Here is an 18,877-nt window from a genome sequence, read left to right as displayed (position 1 = left end):
ACATGCTGGGGAGCATCGGGTAAATTCTTCCCCCTAACCCGCGGGGGGTCAAAAAACGTCTATTATGGAAAAATACCAAACATTCACAAGAACTTTGCCCTGTCGGCATCATTAAATCACTGAAAGTATCATATAGAAAAAAGAGTATGTTGTAGTCTTTCTTTATTTGGTGTTTAACGTCGTTTTCAACCATTCAAGGTTATATCGCGACGGGGGAAGGGGGGAGATGGGATAGGGGAAAGGGGGGAGATGGGATAGAGCCACTTGTTAATTGTTTCTTGTTCACAAAAGCACTAATCAAAAAATTGCTCCAGGGGCTTGCAACGTAGTACAATATATGACCTTACTGGGAGAATGCAAGTTTCCAGTACAAAGGACGTAACATTTCTTACATACTGCTTGACTAAAATCTTTACAAACATTGACTATATTCTATACAAGAAACACTTAACAAGGGTAAAAGGAGAAACAGAACCTGTTAGTCGCCTCTTACGACATGCTGGTTAGCATCGGGTAAATTCTTTCTCGTCCCAACCAATATGGGACTCCCCCTAACCCGCGGGGGGTAGTATGTTGTAGGCCACTTGCCTGTTGTCAGCTGATATCAACCAAACAGATATGACAAAAAAGTTGAGACAGCATCAAGAGACAAACAGAGAGTAATGCACACATGCGCACTCACAGAGGCCAAGACAAATTGTGGAAATAACTCTGTCACTGGTTTGTATGTGTTGTGAAAGAGTGAATACTCTTGCTTTTAGTGAGGCAAGCTTTCCACACATGCTCCTTGTCCATGTGTTTTAGACACAGCTATCGCTTAGGCCTAAAAAAAAATAGGTGTGGTTACGGTAACCCGACCTACCCTATTTTTAGGGGCCGACCCTATAACTTTTTATTACATTTGTCAAAAAAATTTAAAAAACACAACAAAACGAGTGCAGAAAACGCAATGAAAGCGAAAGCGCCCGAGTCGCACACTTATTTCCCTGTCAAGTAGGTTTAACTTGTACACATTAGAAAAAAAAGTTAAAAAAAAAAAAGTGATTGCCTACCTTCCTACCCTATATTTTTTGGCTATGTTACCGTAACCACACCTATTTATTTTTTGGGCTTTAATATAGTGACTGGCCTATAGTGTCACGTGGAAACGTTTGACTCACTAAAAGCATTAGTATTCACTCTTTCACACCCCTTACAAACCTGACAGTTATTTCCAAACATTTTCAGTATTACATGAACTTTATACTGCATGCATACCTCAGCAATGCTCTCTTCCTCTTCTTCCTCTTTTTCCTGTAAAGACACAAAGCATCATCAAATCATTTAATAACACCATTAGAACATTTTACAATGCATTCCCAAAGTGCACACACACACACACACGCCGCGCCAAGTCTCTCTCTTTTTAGTCCTAGCTTGATAATCTTTGTAAAAGAAACGCTCTCTCTCTCTCTTACCCTTGTTAAATAAAGAATTGTCATTGTTTCTCTCTCTCTCTCTGGTCTCTCACAACTATGATTTATACATTTGCAAGAGCAATGAAGATTTGAGCTACCTTCAAGACCAAGTGCTCTTGAGCTTTTAACATAAAATTGAGTACATAAAACCTCCAGAACAGTGGTAAAGAAAAGTAAAGCAATGAGAAATAAAGATCAAACGAAAAGAAGAAAACTGCCAAAACGACGACTGACACACACGTTACCTCAAGACTGTACGATTGAAGTAAGAAAGAAGGAAAGATGGAAGGATGGAAGAAAAGAAAGACAGAACGAAAGGATGAATGAAAGACAGACAGAAAGAATAAAAGACAGACAGACAGAAAGAAAGAATAAAAGACAGACAGAAAGAAAGAAAGAAAGAAAGAACGAAAGAAAGAACGAAAGACAGAAAGAAAGAAAGAAAGAAAGAGAGAAAGAAAGAGAGAAAGAAAGGATGAAAGAAAGAAAGACAGAAAGAAAGAAAGAAAGACAGACAGAAAGAAAGGATGAATGAAAGACAGACAGAAAGAAAGAATAAAAGACAGACAGAAAGAGAGAAAGAATTAAGAAAGAAAGAAAGACAGACAGAAAGAATTAAGAAAGAAAGAAAGACAGACAGACAGAAAGAAAGGATGAAAGAAAGACAGACAGAAAGAAAGAACGAAAGACAGAAAGACAGAAAGAAAGGATGAATGAAAGATAGACAGAAAGAAAGAACGAAAGACAGACAGAAAGAAAGAAAGAAAGACAGACAGAAAGAAAGAACGAAAGACAGACAGACAGAAAGAAAGAACGAAAGACAGACAGAAAGAAAGAAAGAAGAAAGAAAGAACGAAAGACAGAAAGACAGAAAGAGAGAAAGAAAGAAAGAAAGACAGACAGAAAGAAAGGATGAATGAAAGACAGACAGAAAGAAAGAATAAAAGACAGAAAGAAAGAAAGAAAGAAAGAAAGAAAGAAAGAAAGAAAGAAAGAAAGAACGAAAGAAAGAACGAAAGAAAGAACGAAAGACAGAAAGAAAGAAAGAAAGAAACAGAGAAAGAAAGGATGAAAGAAAGAAAGACAGAAAGAAAAAAAAGAAAGAAAAGAACTCACAGCCTTCAGTTCCCAAGGTCTTGGTTTTTCCTTCACTTCTGGAGCAGTGGGTATCTCCTCAAAGATGCGTTTCAGAAATACTTTCTTCTTGCCTGCAGCAAACAACAGCACAAATAGATGCAAGTGAATGCTCATATAAAAAGTCAATGAATCTTTTCACATGGGCTGCTCATCTAAGTAGACCAAAGCAATGAATACAGTGGAACCCCCTTTTTAAGACCTCTACAAATCTGAGAAAATCAGGTCTTAAAAATGAGGGAGTATTACAATGAAAGTAAGATGCTATGAACAGAAAATCTGAGAAAATCAGGTCTTAAAAACGAGGGAGTATTACAATGAAAGTAAGATGCTATGAACAGAAAATCTGAGAAAATCAGGTCTTAAAAATGAGGGAGTATTACAATGAAAGTAAGATGCTATGAACAAAAAATCTGAGAAAATCATGTCTTAAAAATGACGGAGTATTACCATGAAAGTAAGATGCTACATGTATGAACAGAAAATCTGAGAAAATCAGGTCTTAAAAATGAGGGAGTATTACAATGAAAGTAAGATGCTATGAACAGAAAATCTGAAAAAGGTCAAAAGGCCGGGGTCTCCACTGTACTGATCAACAGACACAACTGAGAATAGACTGCAAGTTTCAAAATAACAAAGGGACAATACTCAATAGTGCTCATAACATGAGACAAGACAGAGTGAGAGTTATGTGGAATCAATCTCCTGGAATCTTAAAACATTTTTATTGAGAATTATGCCTCAAATAAGAAAAAGCAACTTTAATACTTTTTTTACACAAGCATGCAAATAAATTTGATTACTGATTTCAAAACTTCTATTGATCATGCAAGTTCATTCCCTAAGTTGAAGATCACCCCAGAACTGTAAAAGCCACAGAAACACACTAAAATTTCAAATTTATCACTATACGTTCTTGTAGGTGAGGTATTGTGGGTAACATCATTCATCTTCTTTCATTAGGTGACTTACCAATAAAACTCTTATTTTTTCCCAAGGCCGCCTCAAGGTCTTTCTCAGAGCGGCATTCAACGAAAGCAACACCTGCAAACCAAAGCATTTAAGAAGTCTAATACAATGCCAATGGTCAAAATAAAACAGAAAATAAGTCATTTGGTCTTATCTGGTGTGAAACAACAAAACTTGTACAATGAAACACGAAGTATTCAACAGTCATTTACAGATTTATTGCTTTAGATTTAGATTTATTGCTAAGTCTCTGCAGAAACTTGAGAGTAGAGAAACATGTTTAACAATGCTCATTGGCTAAATAGAATCACAGCAGATAAAACTGAAAGGCCAGTTAAAAATCACTATTTCTTTCCATGATCTTTATCTGTACAACTTTTGTTCTCAAAATAAACATCCCAAAATAATTCAATCAAGAGTGCAAATCCAACATTGAAGCTGCGTTACAGTTTAACACATGTAAATAAACCTGAGTAACTTCCGTTTATTAAATTAAAAAAAATTAACATAAACAAAACCCCTCATTCACGCATTCACTCACCTATTGACTGTTTCTGCTTGTTCATTGGCAATCTCAGCTTCACTTTTAAAGGTTTAAAAAATTCACGGACAGCATTCTGAAAAAAGAAAAGGAAAAGAAATAAAACATTAAAAAAAACAATACAGAAAAAATAAAGGCACAATCTGACCACACACAACAACAACAAAAAACACACAAAAAGGTTGGCGGGTGTGTGTGTGTGTGTGTGTGTGTGTGTAGGGGACAAGCAAGTCCTTGCCTTAAAATACTATTTCTAAAAAAAAATCTGCACAAAATTGTCATGCTACAAATGGGAAAGCAAAATGCCAAAGTAAGAACTTACTACTAAAAATGTCCTGTCCGACAAGGCTGATATTAAAATAAAAATAAAAAAAACTTACAATCTTCATCGACATGTATGCTTACTTGAAGAACAATCATATACCTTTGAAATGCCCATTAGTGACATTAAAAAAAACACGAAAAAAGAAGAAACAAAAAAACTTACCTCTCTTATTGTTGTTGGTAACCCTTTCATTTTGAGACAGAACTTTTGCCTTGGGGTTTCCTGCAGAAGCGAAGTCAGACTGTCACATGCAGACAACATCTCCGACAAACACACTAGGATAATAAAATGAAATAAAAATGTCTATGGAAATGTAGGCTACTACCAAAAAAAACATGTTACTATGGTAACAAGATCACACCAATCTAAGTTATCCTATACAAATTGTCACATTTACAGTGAAAAGTGAAACTGATAAACAATGCATACTATGTACAGCTAAAAGTAGTGCGATGAATAAGATAGAGAGAGAGAGAGAGAGAGAGAGAGAGAGAGAGAGAGAGAGAGAGAGAGAGAGAGAGAGAGAGAGATAGGGGGGGGGGAGGTGCATGCGCGTGTGTGCCTGTGAGTCAAGCTATGTGAAGTTAAAAGAACAAAAACTCCCATTAAGGACAAAAAAAGACATTTTAATGACACACACATACTAAGGAGCAGCAAACACTAACAGGATAATACACGCAAACCATCTCGAAACCCACTCCCCTCACCTCTTTTTCTTCTCCCTTTTCCTTTTTCTTTTTGGGGGATGTTTTCAATGTTTCATCCTTTTCTGACTTCTTTTCTTTTTTCTCCTTCTTCAAGCTGGCCTTGACATCTGTCGATTTATCACCGTCTTCTTCGTCATCATCAGAGGACACCAAAGCAGCATCTGCCATCTTTGACTTCAAGAACTGTAAAGAAAGAACAATCAGTGAATCACACACTGTTGATGATAAGTGGAAAAATGCATGTAATGCAATCACTAGTGGTTGTAATCTTAGAATCATCGCACAAACTCTTGCAAACGCCAAGAAGAAGAAGAACAAGATCGCACAAACTCAAAAGTAGTTTCCACTGCCAATCACTTTTTTTTTTTTTACAAGGACAAGACAAGCAAACAAACAATGAGGACATTATGAACGTACTAATGATAATATAGTCAAATAATAATACAGTCAACAACAACAACAAAAACAATAAAAAGAAAACAAACAAAGACATACACAAATCATCACATCTCTGCACAATCTAGCGTACTACCTAACCAACTTTTCATATGAGGACCATAATTCTACAAATTTGGTAATGTTACCTGCAATGAAACTGGAATATTTTTCTATTTCGAATCTGTATTTCAAATTACTTAAAAATATTTGTACCAGTGGCCTTGTCTCTTGTAACTTACTCTTATAATTCACTTAGTCTCTATCTGTTTTACCAAAAAAAGTGAAACCTAACATCTAGTGTGAAACAAAACAACTTGTACAATGAAACACTGAGTATTCAACGGTCATTAACAGACTTAAGATTTATTGCTAAGTCTCTGCAGAAACTTGGGAGTATAGAAACATGTTTAACAATACTAATTGGCTAAATAGAATCACTACAACGGCAACAGAAATTATGTACTGTATGTATATCACACACCCATGCAAACACACATTGATCAATAAACTTACATCAAGGTCTGAAATCTTTTTTGTCTTTTCTTCTATGTCTGAAACAATGTAAATGAAAATGTTATTCAAGTCAAAAACAACACATGCTTGCACGTGTAAGTACAGCGACTTGGCAAGGCATCCACTCCAGAATATCAACACAAAACAAGAACAAAAGCAAGCTAACCCATGAAAAAAAACGCTCAATACAAAAAAGACGCGTCTGCTACAAATTCTCATATAAAGTGGGTTTTTTACAGATGATCATACATAATGACTTTTACACATTATCTCTTCTCACACACAATCAATATGAGGCTTATATTGCGCGCATTCCGTGGGTACAGTTCTAAGCGCAGGGATTTATTTATTTTTTTAATTTTTATTTTCATGCAATTTATATTGCCCACATATTCAAGGCGCAGGGATTTATTTATGCCGTGTGAGATGGAATTTTTTTTACACAATACATCACGCATTCACATCGGCCAGCAGATCGCAGCCATTTCGGCGCATATCCTACTTTTCACGGCCTATTATTCCAAGTCACACGGGTATTTTGGTGGACATTTTTATCTATGCCGATACAATTTTGCCAGGAAAGACCCTTTTGTCAATCGTGGGATCTTTAACGTGCACACCCCAATGTAGTGTACACGAAGGGACCTCGGTTTTTCGTCTCATCCGAAAGACTAGCACTTGAACCCACCACCTAGGTTAGGAAAGGGGGAGGGAAATTGCTAACGCCCTGACCCAGGGTCAAACTCGCAACCTCTCGCTTCCGAGCGCAAGTGTGTTACCACTCGGCCACCCAGTCACTATCATGCACACGTGTGGTGCTCCTTGCTTGTACTTGATTTCAAGAGCTTGACACAAACTTTCTAAAGGTGGTCGATCCTTAACTCAACCATATTAACTGAGCCCGAAGTCGACTTCGCAAAGACTTTTTAACCGAACACTTGGTGCTTAAGCTCTGTGAGACCAGCTTGGTGAAGTATACTTCACGAAGCTGACTGCGCCCAGTTAAGGACAAACCATTCTTTCTTTCTTTATTTGGTGTTTAACGTCGTTTTCAACCACGAAGGTTATATCGCGACGGGGGAAGGGGGAAGATGGGATAGAGCCACTTGTCAATTGTTTCTTGTTCACAAAAGCACTAATCTTTCTTTCTTTCTTTCTTTATTTGGTGTTTAACGTCGTTTTCAACCGTTCAAGGTTATATCGCGACGGGGAAAGGGGGGGGATGGGATAGAGCCACTTGTTAATTGTTTCTTGTTCACAAAAGCACTAATCAAAAAATTGCTCCAGGGGCTTGCAACGTAGTACAATATATGACCTTACTGGGAGAATGCAAGTTTCCAGTACAAAGGACTTAACATTTCTTACATACTGCTTGACTAAAATCTTTACAAACATTGACTATATTCTATACAAGAAACACTTAACAAGGGTAAAAGGAGAAACAGAATCCGTTAGTCGCCTCTTACGACATGCTGAGGAGCATCGGGTAAATTCTTTCTCGTCCCAACCAATATGGGACTCCCCCTAACCCGCGGGGGGTGGATAAACCTAATGCCAAGATCATTTCTTCAACCTAAACCATGAACCCAAGTGGTATATATTCTTTTTAAACATAGTTTTTCACAAACCTTTTTTGTCATTGTCGTCGTCTGACTTTTCGTCGTCCTTTTTCTCTGCATCCTTTTTATCATCCTGCTCTTCTTCATCTGCTCCATCGTCACTGGAATCGTCATCAATGGCAGTGTTGTCATTGTCCACAGCCGAATCGTTGCCCCATGTCTTACGATTCTTCGGCGTGTAGGCGGCCATGTACTCTTTGAACTCTGGGTCTTTGTGCAGCTGCAGAGAAAGAGAGTGATAATGATACAGTTGAACACCCTTCAAGTTGAAAGACCAAAAGACATCTGAGGAAAGCAGGGCTTTAAAAGGGAATAGTCTTCAAAAAGAGGTAACATTTGCAGAGATTATGAACAAAAAAGTCTAAAAACAAAGTATTAAACAATGGCGACTGCACGTGAGAGGGAACAATAAAGAGACCAAAAAGCAATGTACTCACTTTAAAATGACGAACACGGAACGAATAACAGCGACGTTTCGACCCAAGGGTCTTCTTCAGGCACAAAAACACAAAAATACACGCACAAAAAAGAAGAAGAAAGACAATAGAACAGATAAAGAGGAGAATAACTGACAAAACAACTGCACTGCTTCTCTGTCTTTGTCATTTGTTGGTTTGTGCAGTGCAGTTGTTTTGTCAGTTATTCTCCTCTTTATCTGTTCTATCGTCTTTCTTCTTCTTTTTTGTGCGTGTATTTTTGTGTTTTTGTGCCTGAAGAAGACCCTTGGGTCGAAACGTCACTGTTATTCGTTCCGTGTTCGTCATTTTAACGTGAGTACATTGCTTTTTGGTCTCTTTACTAAAAACAAAGCACAAAAAAATCTTATATTGGCAGGGGGGAGGGGGGTTAGAACTCTTAAAAGAGAGGTTTCACAGTATCAACAAACAAGAATGAGAACATGTTAAAGCTTGCTGTTTGTCATTTATGATTTTTTTTATCTCGAATTTTGTTAAAAAAGTGAACACTAAAATGAAGCCACCCTCTAAAGCAAAGTAAGGTCTCCCCCTGCCAGTTTACACAGTTAGAAATGTACCATTATTCCCATTGAAGAATGTAACCAACTCAAGGTCTAGGTAGAGTGATAATTGTACACAGTGATACAAAACATATTGCTTTCTCAAACGCTTTCACTAATCATCCAAAAGCCATTGTTATGTTATATCAAGTCTTATATCGCGCGCGTATCTCCAGACTCGGACTCAAGGCGCAGGGATCTATTTATGCCGTGTGAGATGGAATTTTTTACACAATACATCACGCATTCACATCGACCAGCAGATCGCAGCCATTTTGGCGCATATCCTACTTTTCACGGCCTATTATTCCAAGTCACACGGGTATTTTAGTGGACATTTTTGATCTATGCCTATACAATTTTGCCAGGAAAGACCCTTTTGTCAATCGTGGGATCTTTAACGTGCACACCCCAATGTAGTGTACACGAAGGGACCTCGGTTTTTGTCTCATCCGAAAGACTAGCACTTGAACCCACCACCTAGGTTAGGAAAGGGGGGGAGAAATTGCTAACGCCCTGACCCAGGGTTGAACTCGCAACCTCTTGCTTCGGAGCGCAAGTGCGTTACCACTCGGCCACCCAGTCCTGCAAACATTGTCACAGGTTTCTTGGTGAATGAATTCATAATCACAGAGTAAGGAGATAAGGGTTTGTCTTCTGCACATTGTCAGATTCAGACCCCCCCCCCCCCCCCCCCCCCTTCATATTTCAAGACGAATTGTTCAAAAAAACTCTTTGGGGGTTTTCCCAAGCCTGTCAAACAGTTATGTCCCTTGGAAACACTGAGTCAAACAATATCAGTTTATCAAACTAAGGAAAGTGGACATTATAAACTCCATCTGTATTGTTCTGCATTGTCAGCTCAATACAATGCTCCTTTCTTAAATAAAATAAAATCAGAGCTCATAATTATTATATATATATATATATCCACTGCCACCAAGACCCCATGTCTCAAAAGACTGGTGGCCATGTGTGTTTGGTATAGTGGACCCCCCCCCCCCCCCTTTTTTTGAGACTTAACAAAATCCCAGAAAAAGAGGTCTTAGAAGTTTAAAGGATGAAGTCTTTAGGCACAAAAAAAAAGTCTGTTTACGGTAACAAAGACAAAAAACACAGGGTCGGTAGGTCGGGATTTTTTTTTCTCCCCAAAAAACACATATTTTTAAGTTATTTTGCCAAAAACCAGACTTTTTTTTATCATTATTTTTTAAAAAATGTACTTATTTTTTCCCAAATGCCAGAAAAAAGTCTAGGGTTGCGCGAAAAAATAGGGTCGGTCGGGATACCGTAAACAGACTATTTTCTTTTTTTTTTGGGGGGGGGGCCTTAAATGGGGGTCAAAAATCTGACAAACCAAGGCCTTAAACGAGGGGCGGTCTTAACGTTGGGGTTGGGTGGGGGGGGTCCCCTGCACTTTGGGTGACACGTATAGTCACCAAATTAACAGCAATAAGTTACCTCTCCCAATAAAGCCGCGTCATTTTCTTCTTTCTTCTTTTTCTTCCTCTCTACTTTCTTCTCTTTTGCATTTTCCTGCGGAGGCTCCTCAACCTTGGAATACTTGCTCCATGGTTTGGGCTTAGCGTGTCCCAGGTCCACTGCTATTTCAACCTGCAAACAACTTGTTGGTTAGTAAAATATAACACTACTATGAAATGATGATCAATGATCAACATGAATTCACAGGTTCTGTACTCCAATTCCTACTTTCAATTTCACAAAAATGAAAGCTTGAGTCAATTGATCATGTAATTCTAAAGTGAAAAAATATAATACCTTAACCAAGTACACTTATTCTTTCTCTGTAATTTACTATGTATAATGTGCTTGTGCGTTTTTCCTTTGTTGTTTTATCAAATAAAGAATTAAATGTGCGCCGAGTGCACTTTCAATCCATAGTAATTAGTATTCCTGTCCATAACCTATTAATAAAAAAAATGACTGATTCATTACATGCATCCTTGAGACATTTCTGTATGCAGTCGGGTAAAAACTAAGAAAACCAACTTACAAATATTCTTGAAGTGTTGACGAAGGTTTTGTCATAATACTTCTGAGCAGCCTGGGCCTCCTCCTCCGAGCTGTATCCGATAAAAGCAAATCGCCTGAACATGCCATCCTTGTACTTGAGGGAACAATCTGTTACCGTGCCCTTCTTTCCAAACAGATCACGCAGCGTCTTCTCTGTTGTCTGAAATACAGGAAAGCTAAGTGATGAAATTGAAATCTGTCACTTATTGACTTAAAAATAAAATACTCTTCCTCCTCCATTCCCGGTCACCACAGACTGATGTGTTCTAACAGACTTTCTAAAATCCCGCTGAGCGGGTGCATGGACCTTCCAATAATTGAAAGTGGGGGTCCCAGGACACTCTAGGTTGGGCGTCTGTGGGGAACCCAGCACAAAAACTGGTGCAATCACTGGTTTTCATCCCCATTCTGGACACCCATAATACAAAACTTTTCATTATCAGTATCAGCTCACGCAGAGGGCAACAGAAAGGGGACGCACAACTGCAGCAAAACGATTGCTGTTTTTTTCCCTTCTTCAAGTTCTTGGGCAACCCCCTCATAAACTAAGCCTGAGAGTCTGTTACGTTTGCTTGTGTTTGTGTGTGTGTCACTATGTGTGTGTGTGTATGTGTGTGTGTGACTATGTCTGTGTGCGTGTGTGTGTGTCACTGTGTGTGTGTGTGTGTTTGTGTGTTTGTGTGTGTCACTGTGTGTGTGTGTGTGTGTGTGTGTGTCACTGTGTGTGTGCGTGTGTAACTCACCGTCACTCCGTCAGTCATTCAGTGAAAATCAATTTATAATTTCGGATGGAAAACTTCAGCAGCAATTTTTCCCCTTGTATTTCAAACAACTAACGTCTCATTTTTGACACTACGATCTACGCGACACACACGGCCTTCTTTAGGCGAACCTGTGTCATGTTTTGACACTGACATAACTGTTTGAAGGGTTGAACTTGAAGCAAAACAACAACAAAACACTTCATACCAATATGCTAAAGTGACTTGTGGATAATCTTGACTTGCAAGTAACAAGAGACAAATCAAACTTTTTGCTACATAAATATGTACTCACTTGCTGCGGTAGATTTTTTACAATAAGACGAGACATCTTGTTGTTTTCTTTCACTTCCACCAACACGTGCCGGAAGTAGCGTAATAACTGAACAGGAAGAGAACTCTCCGTCACTCTATCTTTTTACCGCAAACACTTGAAACAAAAACCTTAGGGGCAAAAAGAAGGGAATGGCGGGGTACCGTTTCTCCATGCTTTTATATTAGGAAAGGAGAAATAGTTCAAACCTAATTACTTCAAACACGAAAAAACTGTCAAAGACATCTGGATAAAGAGTATGAGCTTTTTAATGAAACGACGGCCCATAAACAGAAAGTGAATTCAAACAGTGAGAGAAATGACATTTTGACTTTTTTGGCCACAATAAAAAATTACAGTTTACTATATTGTGTCTTGCAATTTGAGCTAGTCCTAAAGAAATTTAATGTATTAGGTTCATTTTCAGTGTGCATGTGTGTGGAGGGGGGGGGTGGATGGATGGGTGTGTGTTAGTGTGTGCTTTGAGTATTTATCTGTAAAGCACTACTACATTCATGAAGTAATTTTAGTACTTAGAAATTTAAGCTGTTAATTGCCATTCCTATCCCAACAGCCATTTCAGCAACTACATTACGTGGTAAAATAATAACATTAACAAAGGGAAAAGACAAGTTTACCAGGAGTGAAAAAAAACAGCGAGTATGCACACACACACACACACACACACACACACACACACACAGACACACACACAGACACACACACACACACAGACACAGACACACACACACACACAGAACAAGAGAACAAAGACATTCAGAGTAAGTAGAATTCATCTCAACTGGGACTATTGCATCTTAATTCATACTCTCTATCATCCACTTGCTTGAAAGAGAAGACTCAACACAGATAAAAAAAAAAAAATATACAGAAAACAACAGCTGAGTTCTTAGTTGTTCTGTCACAGGAAAAAAGACTCTGATCAAACCAGAAACGCCTGGAAAAAGAGAGACACGTGTAGTCTTTGTTTCAACAGTATCCTTTATTTGATGGAACATTTCTAGTCAACAAAGAAAGAGTCTGCTTAGAAATCAAAGTTTATGCTGAACCCTACAACTTCTTGCGTTTTTCTTTCTTTTAGTTCATGTACATCTAAACAAAGAGATTATTTCTTAGCTTGGATTTTTAATCTTCCACAATTTTTTTTTAATGTTCTGTGTTGCAAAAATTATGTTTATTACTATTTGTTGTTGTTGCATACTACATAAAAATTCCTGAAGAATCCTTGAAAACAAGCAACCAGCTGTTGCGGAAAGAGGTAAGAAAAGAAGAAGAATATGAGGGAGAAAATGCAAGAGAATTGAAATTGAATGAATGAACAAATGAAAAACCTTAAACCGGCTTAAAAGTGTTATAAAATGAAAAGTAAAAATTCAACAGGAAACAGTCACAGTATTGCATATGCATGTCAACAAGAACACAGCATATCTTCATCGTCCGGGAATTTTGGCGTAACTCGATTCTTGGATGTACATGTCAATCAATCAATGAGTCTTATATCGCGCATATTCTGTGGGTACAGTTCTAGGCGCTCTGCAGTGATGCCGTGTGAGATGAAATTTTATACGGCCAGTAGATTGCAGCCATTTCGGCGCATATTGACCTTTCACGGCCTATTATTCCAAGTCACACGGGTATAGGTAGACAATTATTAACTGTGCCTAAGCAATTTTGCCAGGAAAGACCCTTTTGTCAATCGTGGGATCTTTAACGTGCACACCCAATGTTTTTGAGCTTAAGACTAAATACATCAATCATTCTCCATGAGAATTATTCTCTTAAATACCATCTTAAATACCATTGACAATACATGATTTAATTAACATTCTTTTATTTCGATCCATACCAGGTACAAATATAAACACTATTTCATAATAAAAACAAGTTAGTTTTGGCCTTCTGTTGAAAAGCTGTCTGAAATGACTTACGCCAAAATTCCGTGACAACGTCGATATGTTAACTCAAAGCATGGATATTGAAATTATTTTTTTAACACTAAAGAAAAGGTTAACAGAATGTTTATATCTTTTTCTCTTTGAATATATACACAACACACATCCAAAGCAATCTTTCATTTGCTATAGGTAATCACTTGTGAAAAACAAAAGAAAGCACCAAATATGTTTCATGGTTGTGTTCATACAGCAAAAGATAATGACAATGACAATTGCAATGACAATGATGATGATAACAATGATGGTGATGAGGATGATGATGATGATGAGGAGGATGGTGATGATGATGATAACGATGATGATGATGATAGTAATGATGACACTAATGTTTGTTTGCTTCCAAGATTGTGACAAAATAAGTGCATGTGTTTCCATGTAGATTTTCCTCTCTCTTGATTACAACCTGTGTGTTTTGTTTCTGAAAAAAATCCTTGACTTTCAATAATTGATAGATTTGGTAGTCACCCTACTGGCTGTATCCACATAAAAAGGACTGGGTGGCCGAGTTGTAACGCACTTGCGCTCCGAAGCGAGAGGTTGCGAGTTCTAACCTTGGTGGTGGGTTCAAGTGCTAGTCTTTCGGATGAGACGAAAAACCGAGGTCCCTTCGTGTACACTACATTTGGGGTGTGCACGTTAAAGATCCCACGATTGACAAAAGGGTCTTTCCTGGCAAAATTGTATAGGCATAGATAAAAAATGTCCACCAAAATACCCGTGTGACTTGGAATAATAGGCCGTGAAAAGTAGGATATGCGCCGAAATGGCTGCGATCTGCTGGTCGATGTGAATGCGTGATGTATTGTGTAAAAAATTCCATCTCACACGGCATAAATAGATCCCTGCGCCTTGAGTCCGAGTCTGGAGATACGCGCGCGATATAAGACTTCATATAACATAAAAAAAAACTTGAAAAGGTCTGAAACACATGTGTCTATCTGATGTTACATTTGAACCATGAACCTAAAGATGGTCCAAAGACACAAACGAGAATTAAGAAGAGTCCAGATGACATTTACCTTGACGCCCTACGCTTACTACATAGGTGTACCTGTGGGGAGTCGAAACACCTGCCTGAATGTTGTCCAAAAAACTGCTTCCATGCAATGATCACACTCTATTCCTCCAAGGTTCTGACCCTTATTTTTCCCCAGAACACTGTGATGCTTATCAAACAGCTGGATTATCACCATGTACACTGTACCAACATTACATGGCTAGTCTTGGAGTTAAAACTCCATGGGGGGGGGGGGGGGGGGGGGGGGCACAGAGTATTTCTGCTTTACAGTCATCACACAAGAATTGTACAAAGTCTGTACAATGACTCTGTAAAGTACAGACACATACTCTGTGTCATTGGGGGATACACACGCACAGACATACAGTCCCACAAAAAATGTGACTATATTAAAAACATAAGTAAAGTAGCCTATGATAATGCTTTCGCATACGCCCGGATGTAAGTCTTGCCTGAAAAAGCAAGCTATTTCCTCTTCTCTAATAGAAAATCCCGAAAAGATGAAAATTGCCTTCCTCTTGACTTTTACCGTCTGGTTTTGTTACTCCACAGAGCACGAAAAAAGGAGAAAAATGTAAAACGATAACCAGGTCAACAAGATGATTTATGATTAAAAAAAATGCAATTCTTTGCCTTTTTTATTATACAACAAAGTAATTGGTATTAGTTTTAGGACAAAAATTAAAAACAATACTGCCAGGTATTAATCTTTTTAACATGTGAACAAAAATAATTCAAAACACTGAATTAAATCATTGTTCATTAAATCAAAAAGACACCAATGGAAAATTAATGCAATAAGATTTGGGAGTTACACAGAATTTTGTTAAAATCCAAACATAAAAAAAAGAGGGAATATTTAAACAGAAAATGTAAGCACCGATTTAGAAAGGCAACCAAATGTCGCATCAAAAATGTCTCATAAATTCTTCGTTCTAGTGCTGCCATTCTCCTTTCAAGCATCTCACTCAAAGTCTGCAGGGCTGCTTGATCTGATCCTAGGGGTCCAAAGTTCAGTTCCAAAATGGTAAGTCAACACCCATACCAAGACTGACCTCTCAAGGTGTCAACATTCCCACTTCACAAACTGGCCAATCTCTATGTTATAAAACATTGTTGTCCAACGTTTCGGCTCACCAGGGTAACCATTACCCCCGAGGACCTCGACATTTGATTTTTTCACCAAGCAAACTGGATCAACCTTGTACAGTGGAACCCCCCTTTTAAGACCTCTAAAAATCTGAGAAATTCAGGTCTTAAAAAGGAGGGAGTCTTATAATAGGGGTCAATTTACAGAGGTTATGAAAAGGAAGTCTGAGAAAACAGGGTCTTAAATTGGAGGGAGTCTTAAATTGGAGAGAGTCTTAAATTGGAGGGAGTCTTAAATTGGGGGGTCTAAAAGAGCGACTCCACTGTGTTATCATGCCTAGTTGCCCACACTTCAGGCACAATAGGGCAACCATACATCCATCCTTCTCTGACATTAGGGTGTCTGCTATAAGCAACTTGTCCACCAGCTTGTTGTCCACAATTGTGACACAATAAGGCAACCATACATCCATCCTGCTTTGACCTTCGTGATTTGCACTACACAAAAAGATCCACTTCTGGCGCCATCTTGCAATGTATTCTCAGCCCTCATCTTTCAGACACAATAATAGCCAACCATGTATCCTTTACTTTCTTCCCCTTGGGTAAAACCCTTGCACACTTGCTGTGATTTGCACTACACAAAAAGGTCCACTTCTGGCGCCATGCGGACCCAGTGACCAATCCCAGCCGCTTTGATGTGCTCGTACAGGGCTTTCTTGGCAGCCTGGTACACCGTGGCGTTGTCCTTGGCCTGACGGTAGTTCTGGGAGGTCATGAGGTCTTGCCTGAAGCCCCTGCACACCTGTTTAAACTGGAAGAGGGAGTAGCTCTTGCTCAGCGTGCTGGACCTTGTTCTGCTCTTGTTGTCGGGAGATCTGTGGGGGAAGAAACAAGATAAAGACAGTTTGAAAGAGACGAAGAGACACACTTGCATGGCATGTTGCTTATCATTAGGCCAAAAAAAAAATAGGTCTGTTTACGGTAACATAGGCCAAAAAAATAGGGTCGGTAGGTCGGGATTTTTTTAAATTTTTTAATTGTTTTTCCAAAAAACCATATTTTTACGTTATTTATTTATTTTTTCTTCCCCAAATGCAAAAAAAAAGTCTAGGGTCGCGCGAAAAAAATAGGGTCGGTCGGGTTACCGTAAACAGACTATTTTTTTTGTGGCCTTACCAGCATGTTACAGTCCTCTCATCGCAGAGACCTCACATAACAGGTACCACTTAATCACATTTATTACGGATCAGTTCCGTGGCATTGTACAACCACGTTCAACTGCACCATTTCTAAGCATCGGTTGCACTTATTTTTTATTTGCATTCTTTTTGTGATTGTTTACATCACAACAAGCACATGTCCTCGTTAGAATAAAACAGGTAACTCCTTAGCTGAATTTTCCCAAAAAAGGTGACCCTTGAAAATACAAGCCCAAAACCCCCACCCGGCCCACCCCCTCCACTACTTCCCCCTCCATCTCATTGTCTTACTTTTGGGTCAGCTTTCCGTTGATGCTGTTGGTAAGCTCCACCGTGTCTGGTTTGGCCAGTGACCAGTTCAGTCCTTCTGTGGTTTCGTGACCTTCCTGGGGGAAGTAGTGACCTACGTTGAAGGTCACGGGGTGCAAGGCCGGGTGGACGAGGGTGAAGGGTTGCGGCAGCTCATTGTAGATGTTGTTGTACAGTCGACAACACGCAGCACGGGAAAGGTGACCATGGTCAAAGTTAGAGCCTGGTTTCGAACAAATATATGAACAGTTAATAATTGAAAAACAAACGACACAAAGACACACTCAAATAAAAAACCATATACAGGGCACTTCCAATATATCACATTCAATCACATTTCAACGTTAGTTCTATCTAGACAAAATGCTTGGACCCTGAAAAAAAAGAGACCAAAATTTTGCTTCTCGAATCACTAAATTGACAGTCAATTTACGTCTCTTCTTCTTCTGCGTTTCCCAGCCATTCCCTCCTACAAAAGTAGGCTTTAAATTTCATAACTGGTGAAATTTGGAAAATCATTTATAGATTGAAATGAACGCATGGTTGCACATTACATAACCTGCTGTATGGATCAGAGAAAACTAAAAAAGTTTGAAATGTTGGGAAAAATTGGCTTCGGCCACAAACATTTTTGCTGATAGGAAACAAAAGCAAATTAATCACAGGCTAACAAAGCTCATTTACTTCCCCTGAGCTGCCAACACTGCCCACGCTCGAGTTCCCGAATGCAGATCACTGGAACACCTGCTACACACAATGATTTCTATGACACATATCCGTTTCCATTTCTTAACGGCATGGATTCCTGCAATGTTTGAGCATTCATAATTTCAGAAAACTTGCAGTAGTTACTTTGCAACGAGTTTGTCAAGTTTGAAAATGACAAGAGTTACTCTCCATGCCATGTGGGTAGATGGGCCTTCCCAAACTTACCTACAATGATGGAGGACATGTAGACAGGCTCCATAACCTGCGACAGCAATGCACCTTGGAGACCTAGCACGTTCAAGCGTAGCACTTTATCGCTGGTTGACATCACCAGTCGGCCATCGCCTTCCATTTTTTCCACAAATGTTTTGACATCCTCCATGTTCTGCACCTCTGGGGCAGGGCTAGTCCTCTCCAGAACCCTCTCACAAATGCCTGGTGACAGTACAGGCAATGAATTCTGTTTGTAAGTACAGTCTGATCAAAACACAATACACAACAGTTTTACAACAACAACGAAAAGAAGAAAAGAAAGACGAAGCAAAAGAGAAGAAAGCACGAAACTGCAGCTTACTGCATGTATTTGGATCCTTCTAAACTAAATTCTGCCATAAGACGTTGACACCCAGAGACACTATATGGAAGCTCATAATCTACTGTGAAACAATACACCCCCCCCCCCCCCCCCCACCTTCCTAATTAAATACTTCATATCCTTTTAAGACCTTGCTTTTTTTCAGATTTTCAAT

General features: G+C 38.8%; 2 protein-coding genes across 3 annotated transcripts in view; both read right to left on the bottom strand.

Annotated features, from left to right (window-relative positions):
- LOC138975419 (probable RNA-binding protein 19) overlaps positions 1 to 11,912 on the bottom strand; it is a 52,070-nt gene extending 40,158 nt beyond the window's left edge. For both annotated transcript variants that reach the window (XM_070348098.1, XM_070348099.1), the window contains exons 1-11: positions 11,809 to 11,912; positions 10,733 to 10,912; positions 10,180 to 10,332; positions 7,713 to 7,923; positions 6,085 to 6,122; positions 5,134 to 5,316; positions 4,589 to 4,648; positions 4,102 to 4,177; positions 3,564 to 3,635; positions 2,574 to 2,665; positions 1,258 to 1,293 (exon numbers count right to left, since the gene is read on the bottom strand). In XM_070348098.1, the coding sequence (XP_070204199.1) occupies positions 1,258 to 1,293; positions 2,574 to 2,665; positions 3,564 to 3,635; positions 4,102 to 4,177; positions 4,589 to 4,648; positions 5,134 to 5,316; positions 6,085 to 6,122; positions 7,713 to 7,923; positions 10,180 to 10,332; positions 10,733 to 10,912; positions 11,809 to 11,844 (1,137 nt within the window). In that variant the 5' untranslated portion in view covers positions 11,845 to 11,912. The remainder of the gene's footprint in view (positions 1 to 1,257; positions 1,294 to 2,573; positions 2,666 to 3,563; positions 3,636 to 4,101; positions 4,178 to 4,588; positions 4,649 to 5,133; positions 5,317 to 6,084; positions 6,123 to 7,712; positions 7,924 to 10,179; positions 10,333 to 10,732; positions 10,913 to 11,808) is intronic.
- An 898-nt stretch (positions 11,913 to 12,810) lies between these two features.
- Positions 12,811 to 18,877, bottom strand: part of LOC138975420 (adenosine deaminase domain-containing protein 1-like) — a 29,069-nt gene continuing 23,002 nt past the window's right edge. Inside the window, exons 8-10 of the mRNA XM_070348101.1 lie at positions 18,354 to 18,563; positions 17,403 to 17,643; positions 12,811 to 16,787 (exon numbers count right to left, since the gene is read on the bottom strand). Of these exons, the coding sequence (XP_070204202.1) occupies positions 16,547 to 16,787; positions 17,403 to 17,643; positions 18,354 to 18,563 (692 nt within the window). The 3' untranslated portion in view covers positions 12,811 to 16,546. The remainder of the gene's footprint in view (positions 16,788 to 17,402; positions 17,644 to 18,353; positions 18,564 to 18,877) is intronic.

The sequence above is a fragment of the Littorina saxatilis genome, linkage group LG9 (genome assembly GCF_037325665.1).
Source record: "Littorina saxatilis isolate snail1 linkage group LG9, US_GU_Lsax_2.0, whole genome shotgun sequence".
In the NCBI taxonomy this organism is placed as follows: Eukaryota; Metazoa; Mollusca; class Gastropoda; order Littorinimorpha; family Littorinidae; genus Littorina; species Littorina saxatilis.
Note: the sequence above shows the minus strand (reverse complement) of the source record. Positions and strands in the feature narration are given on the sequence as shown.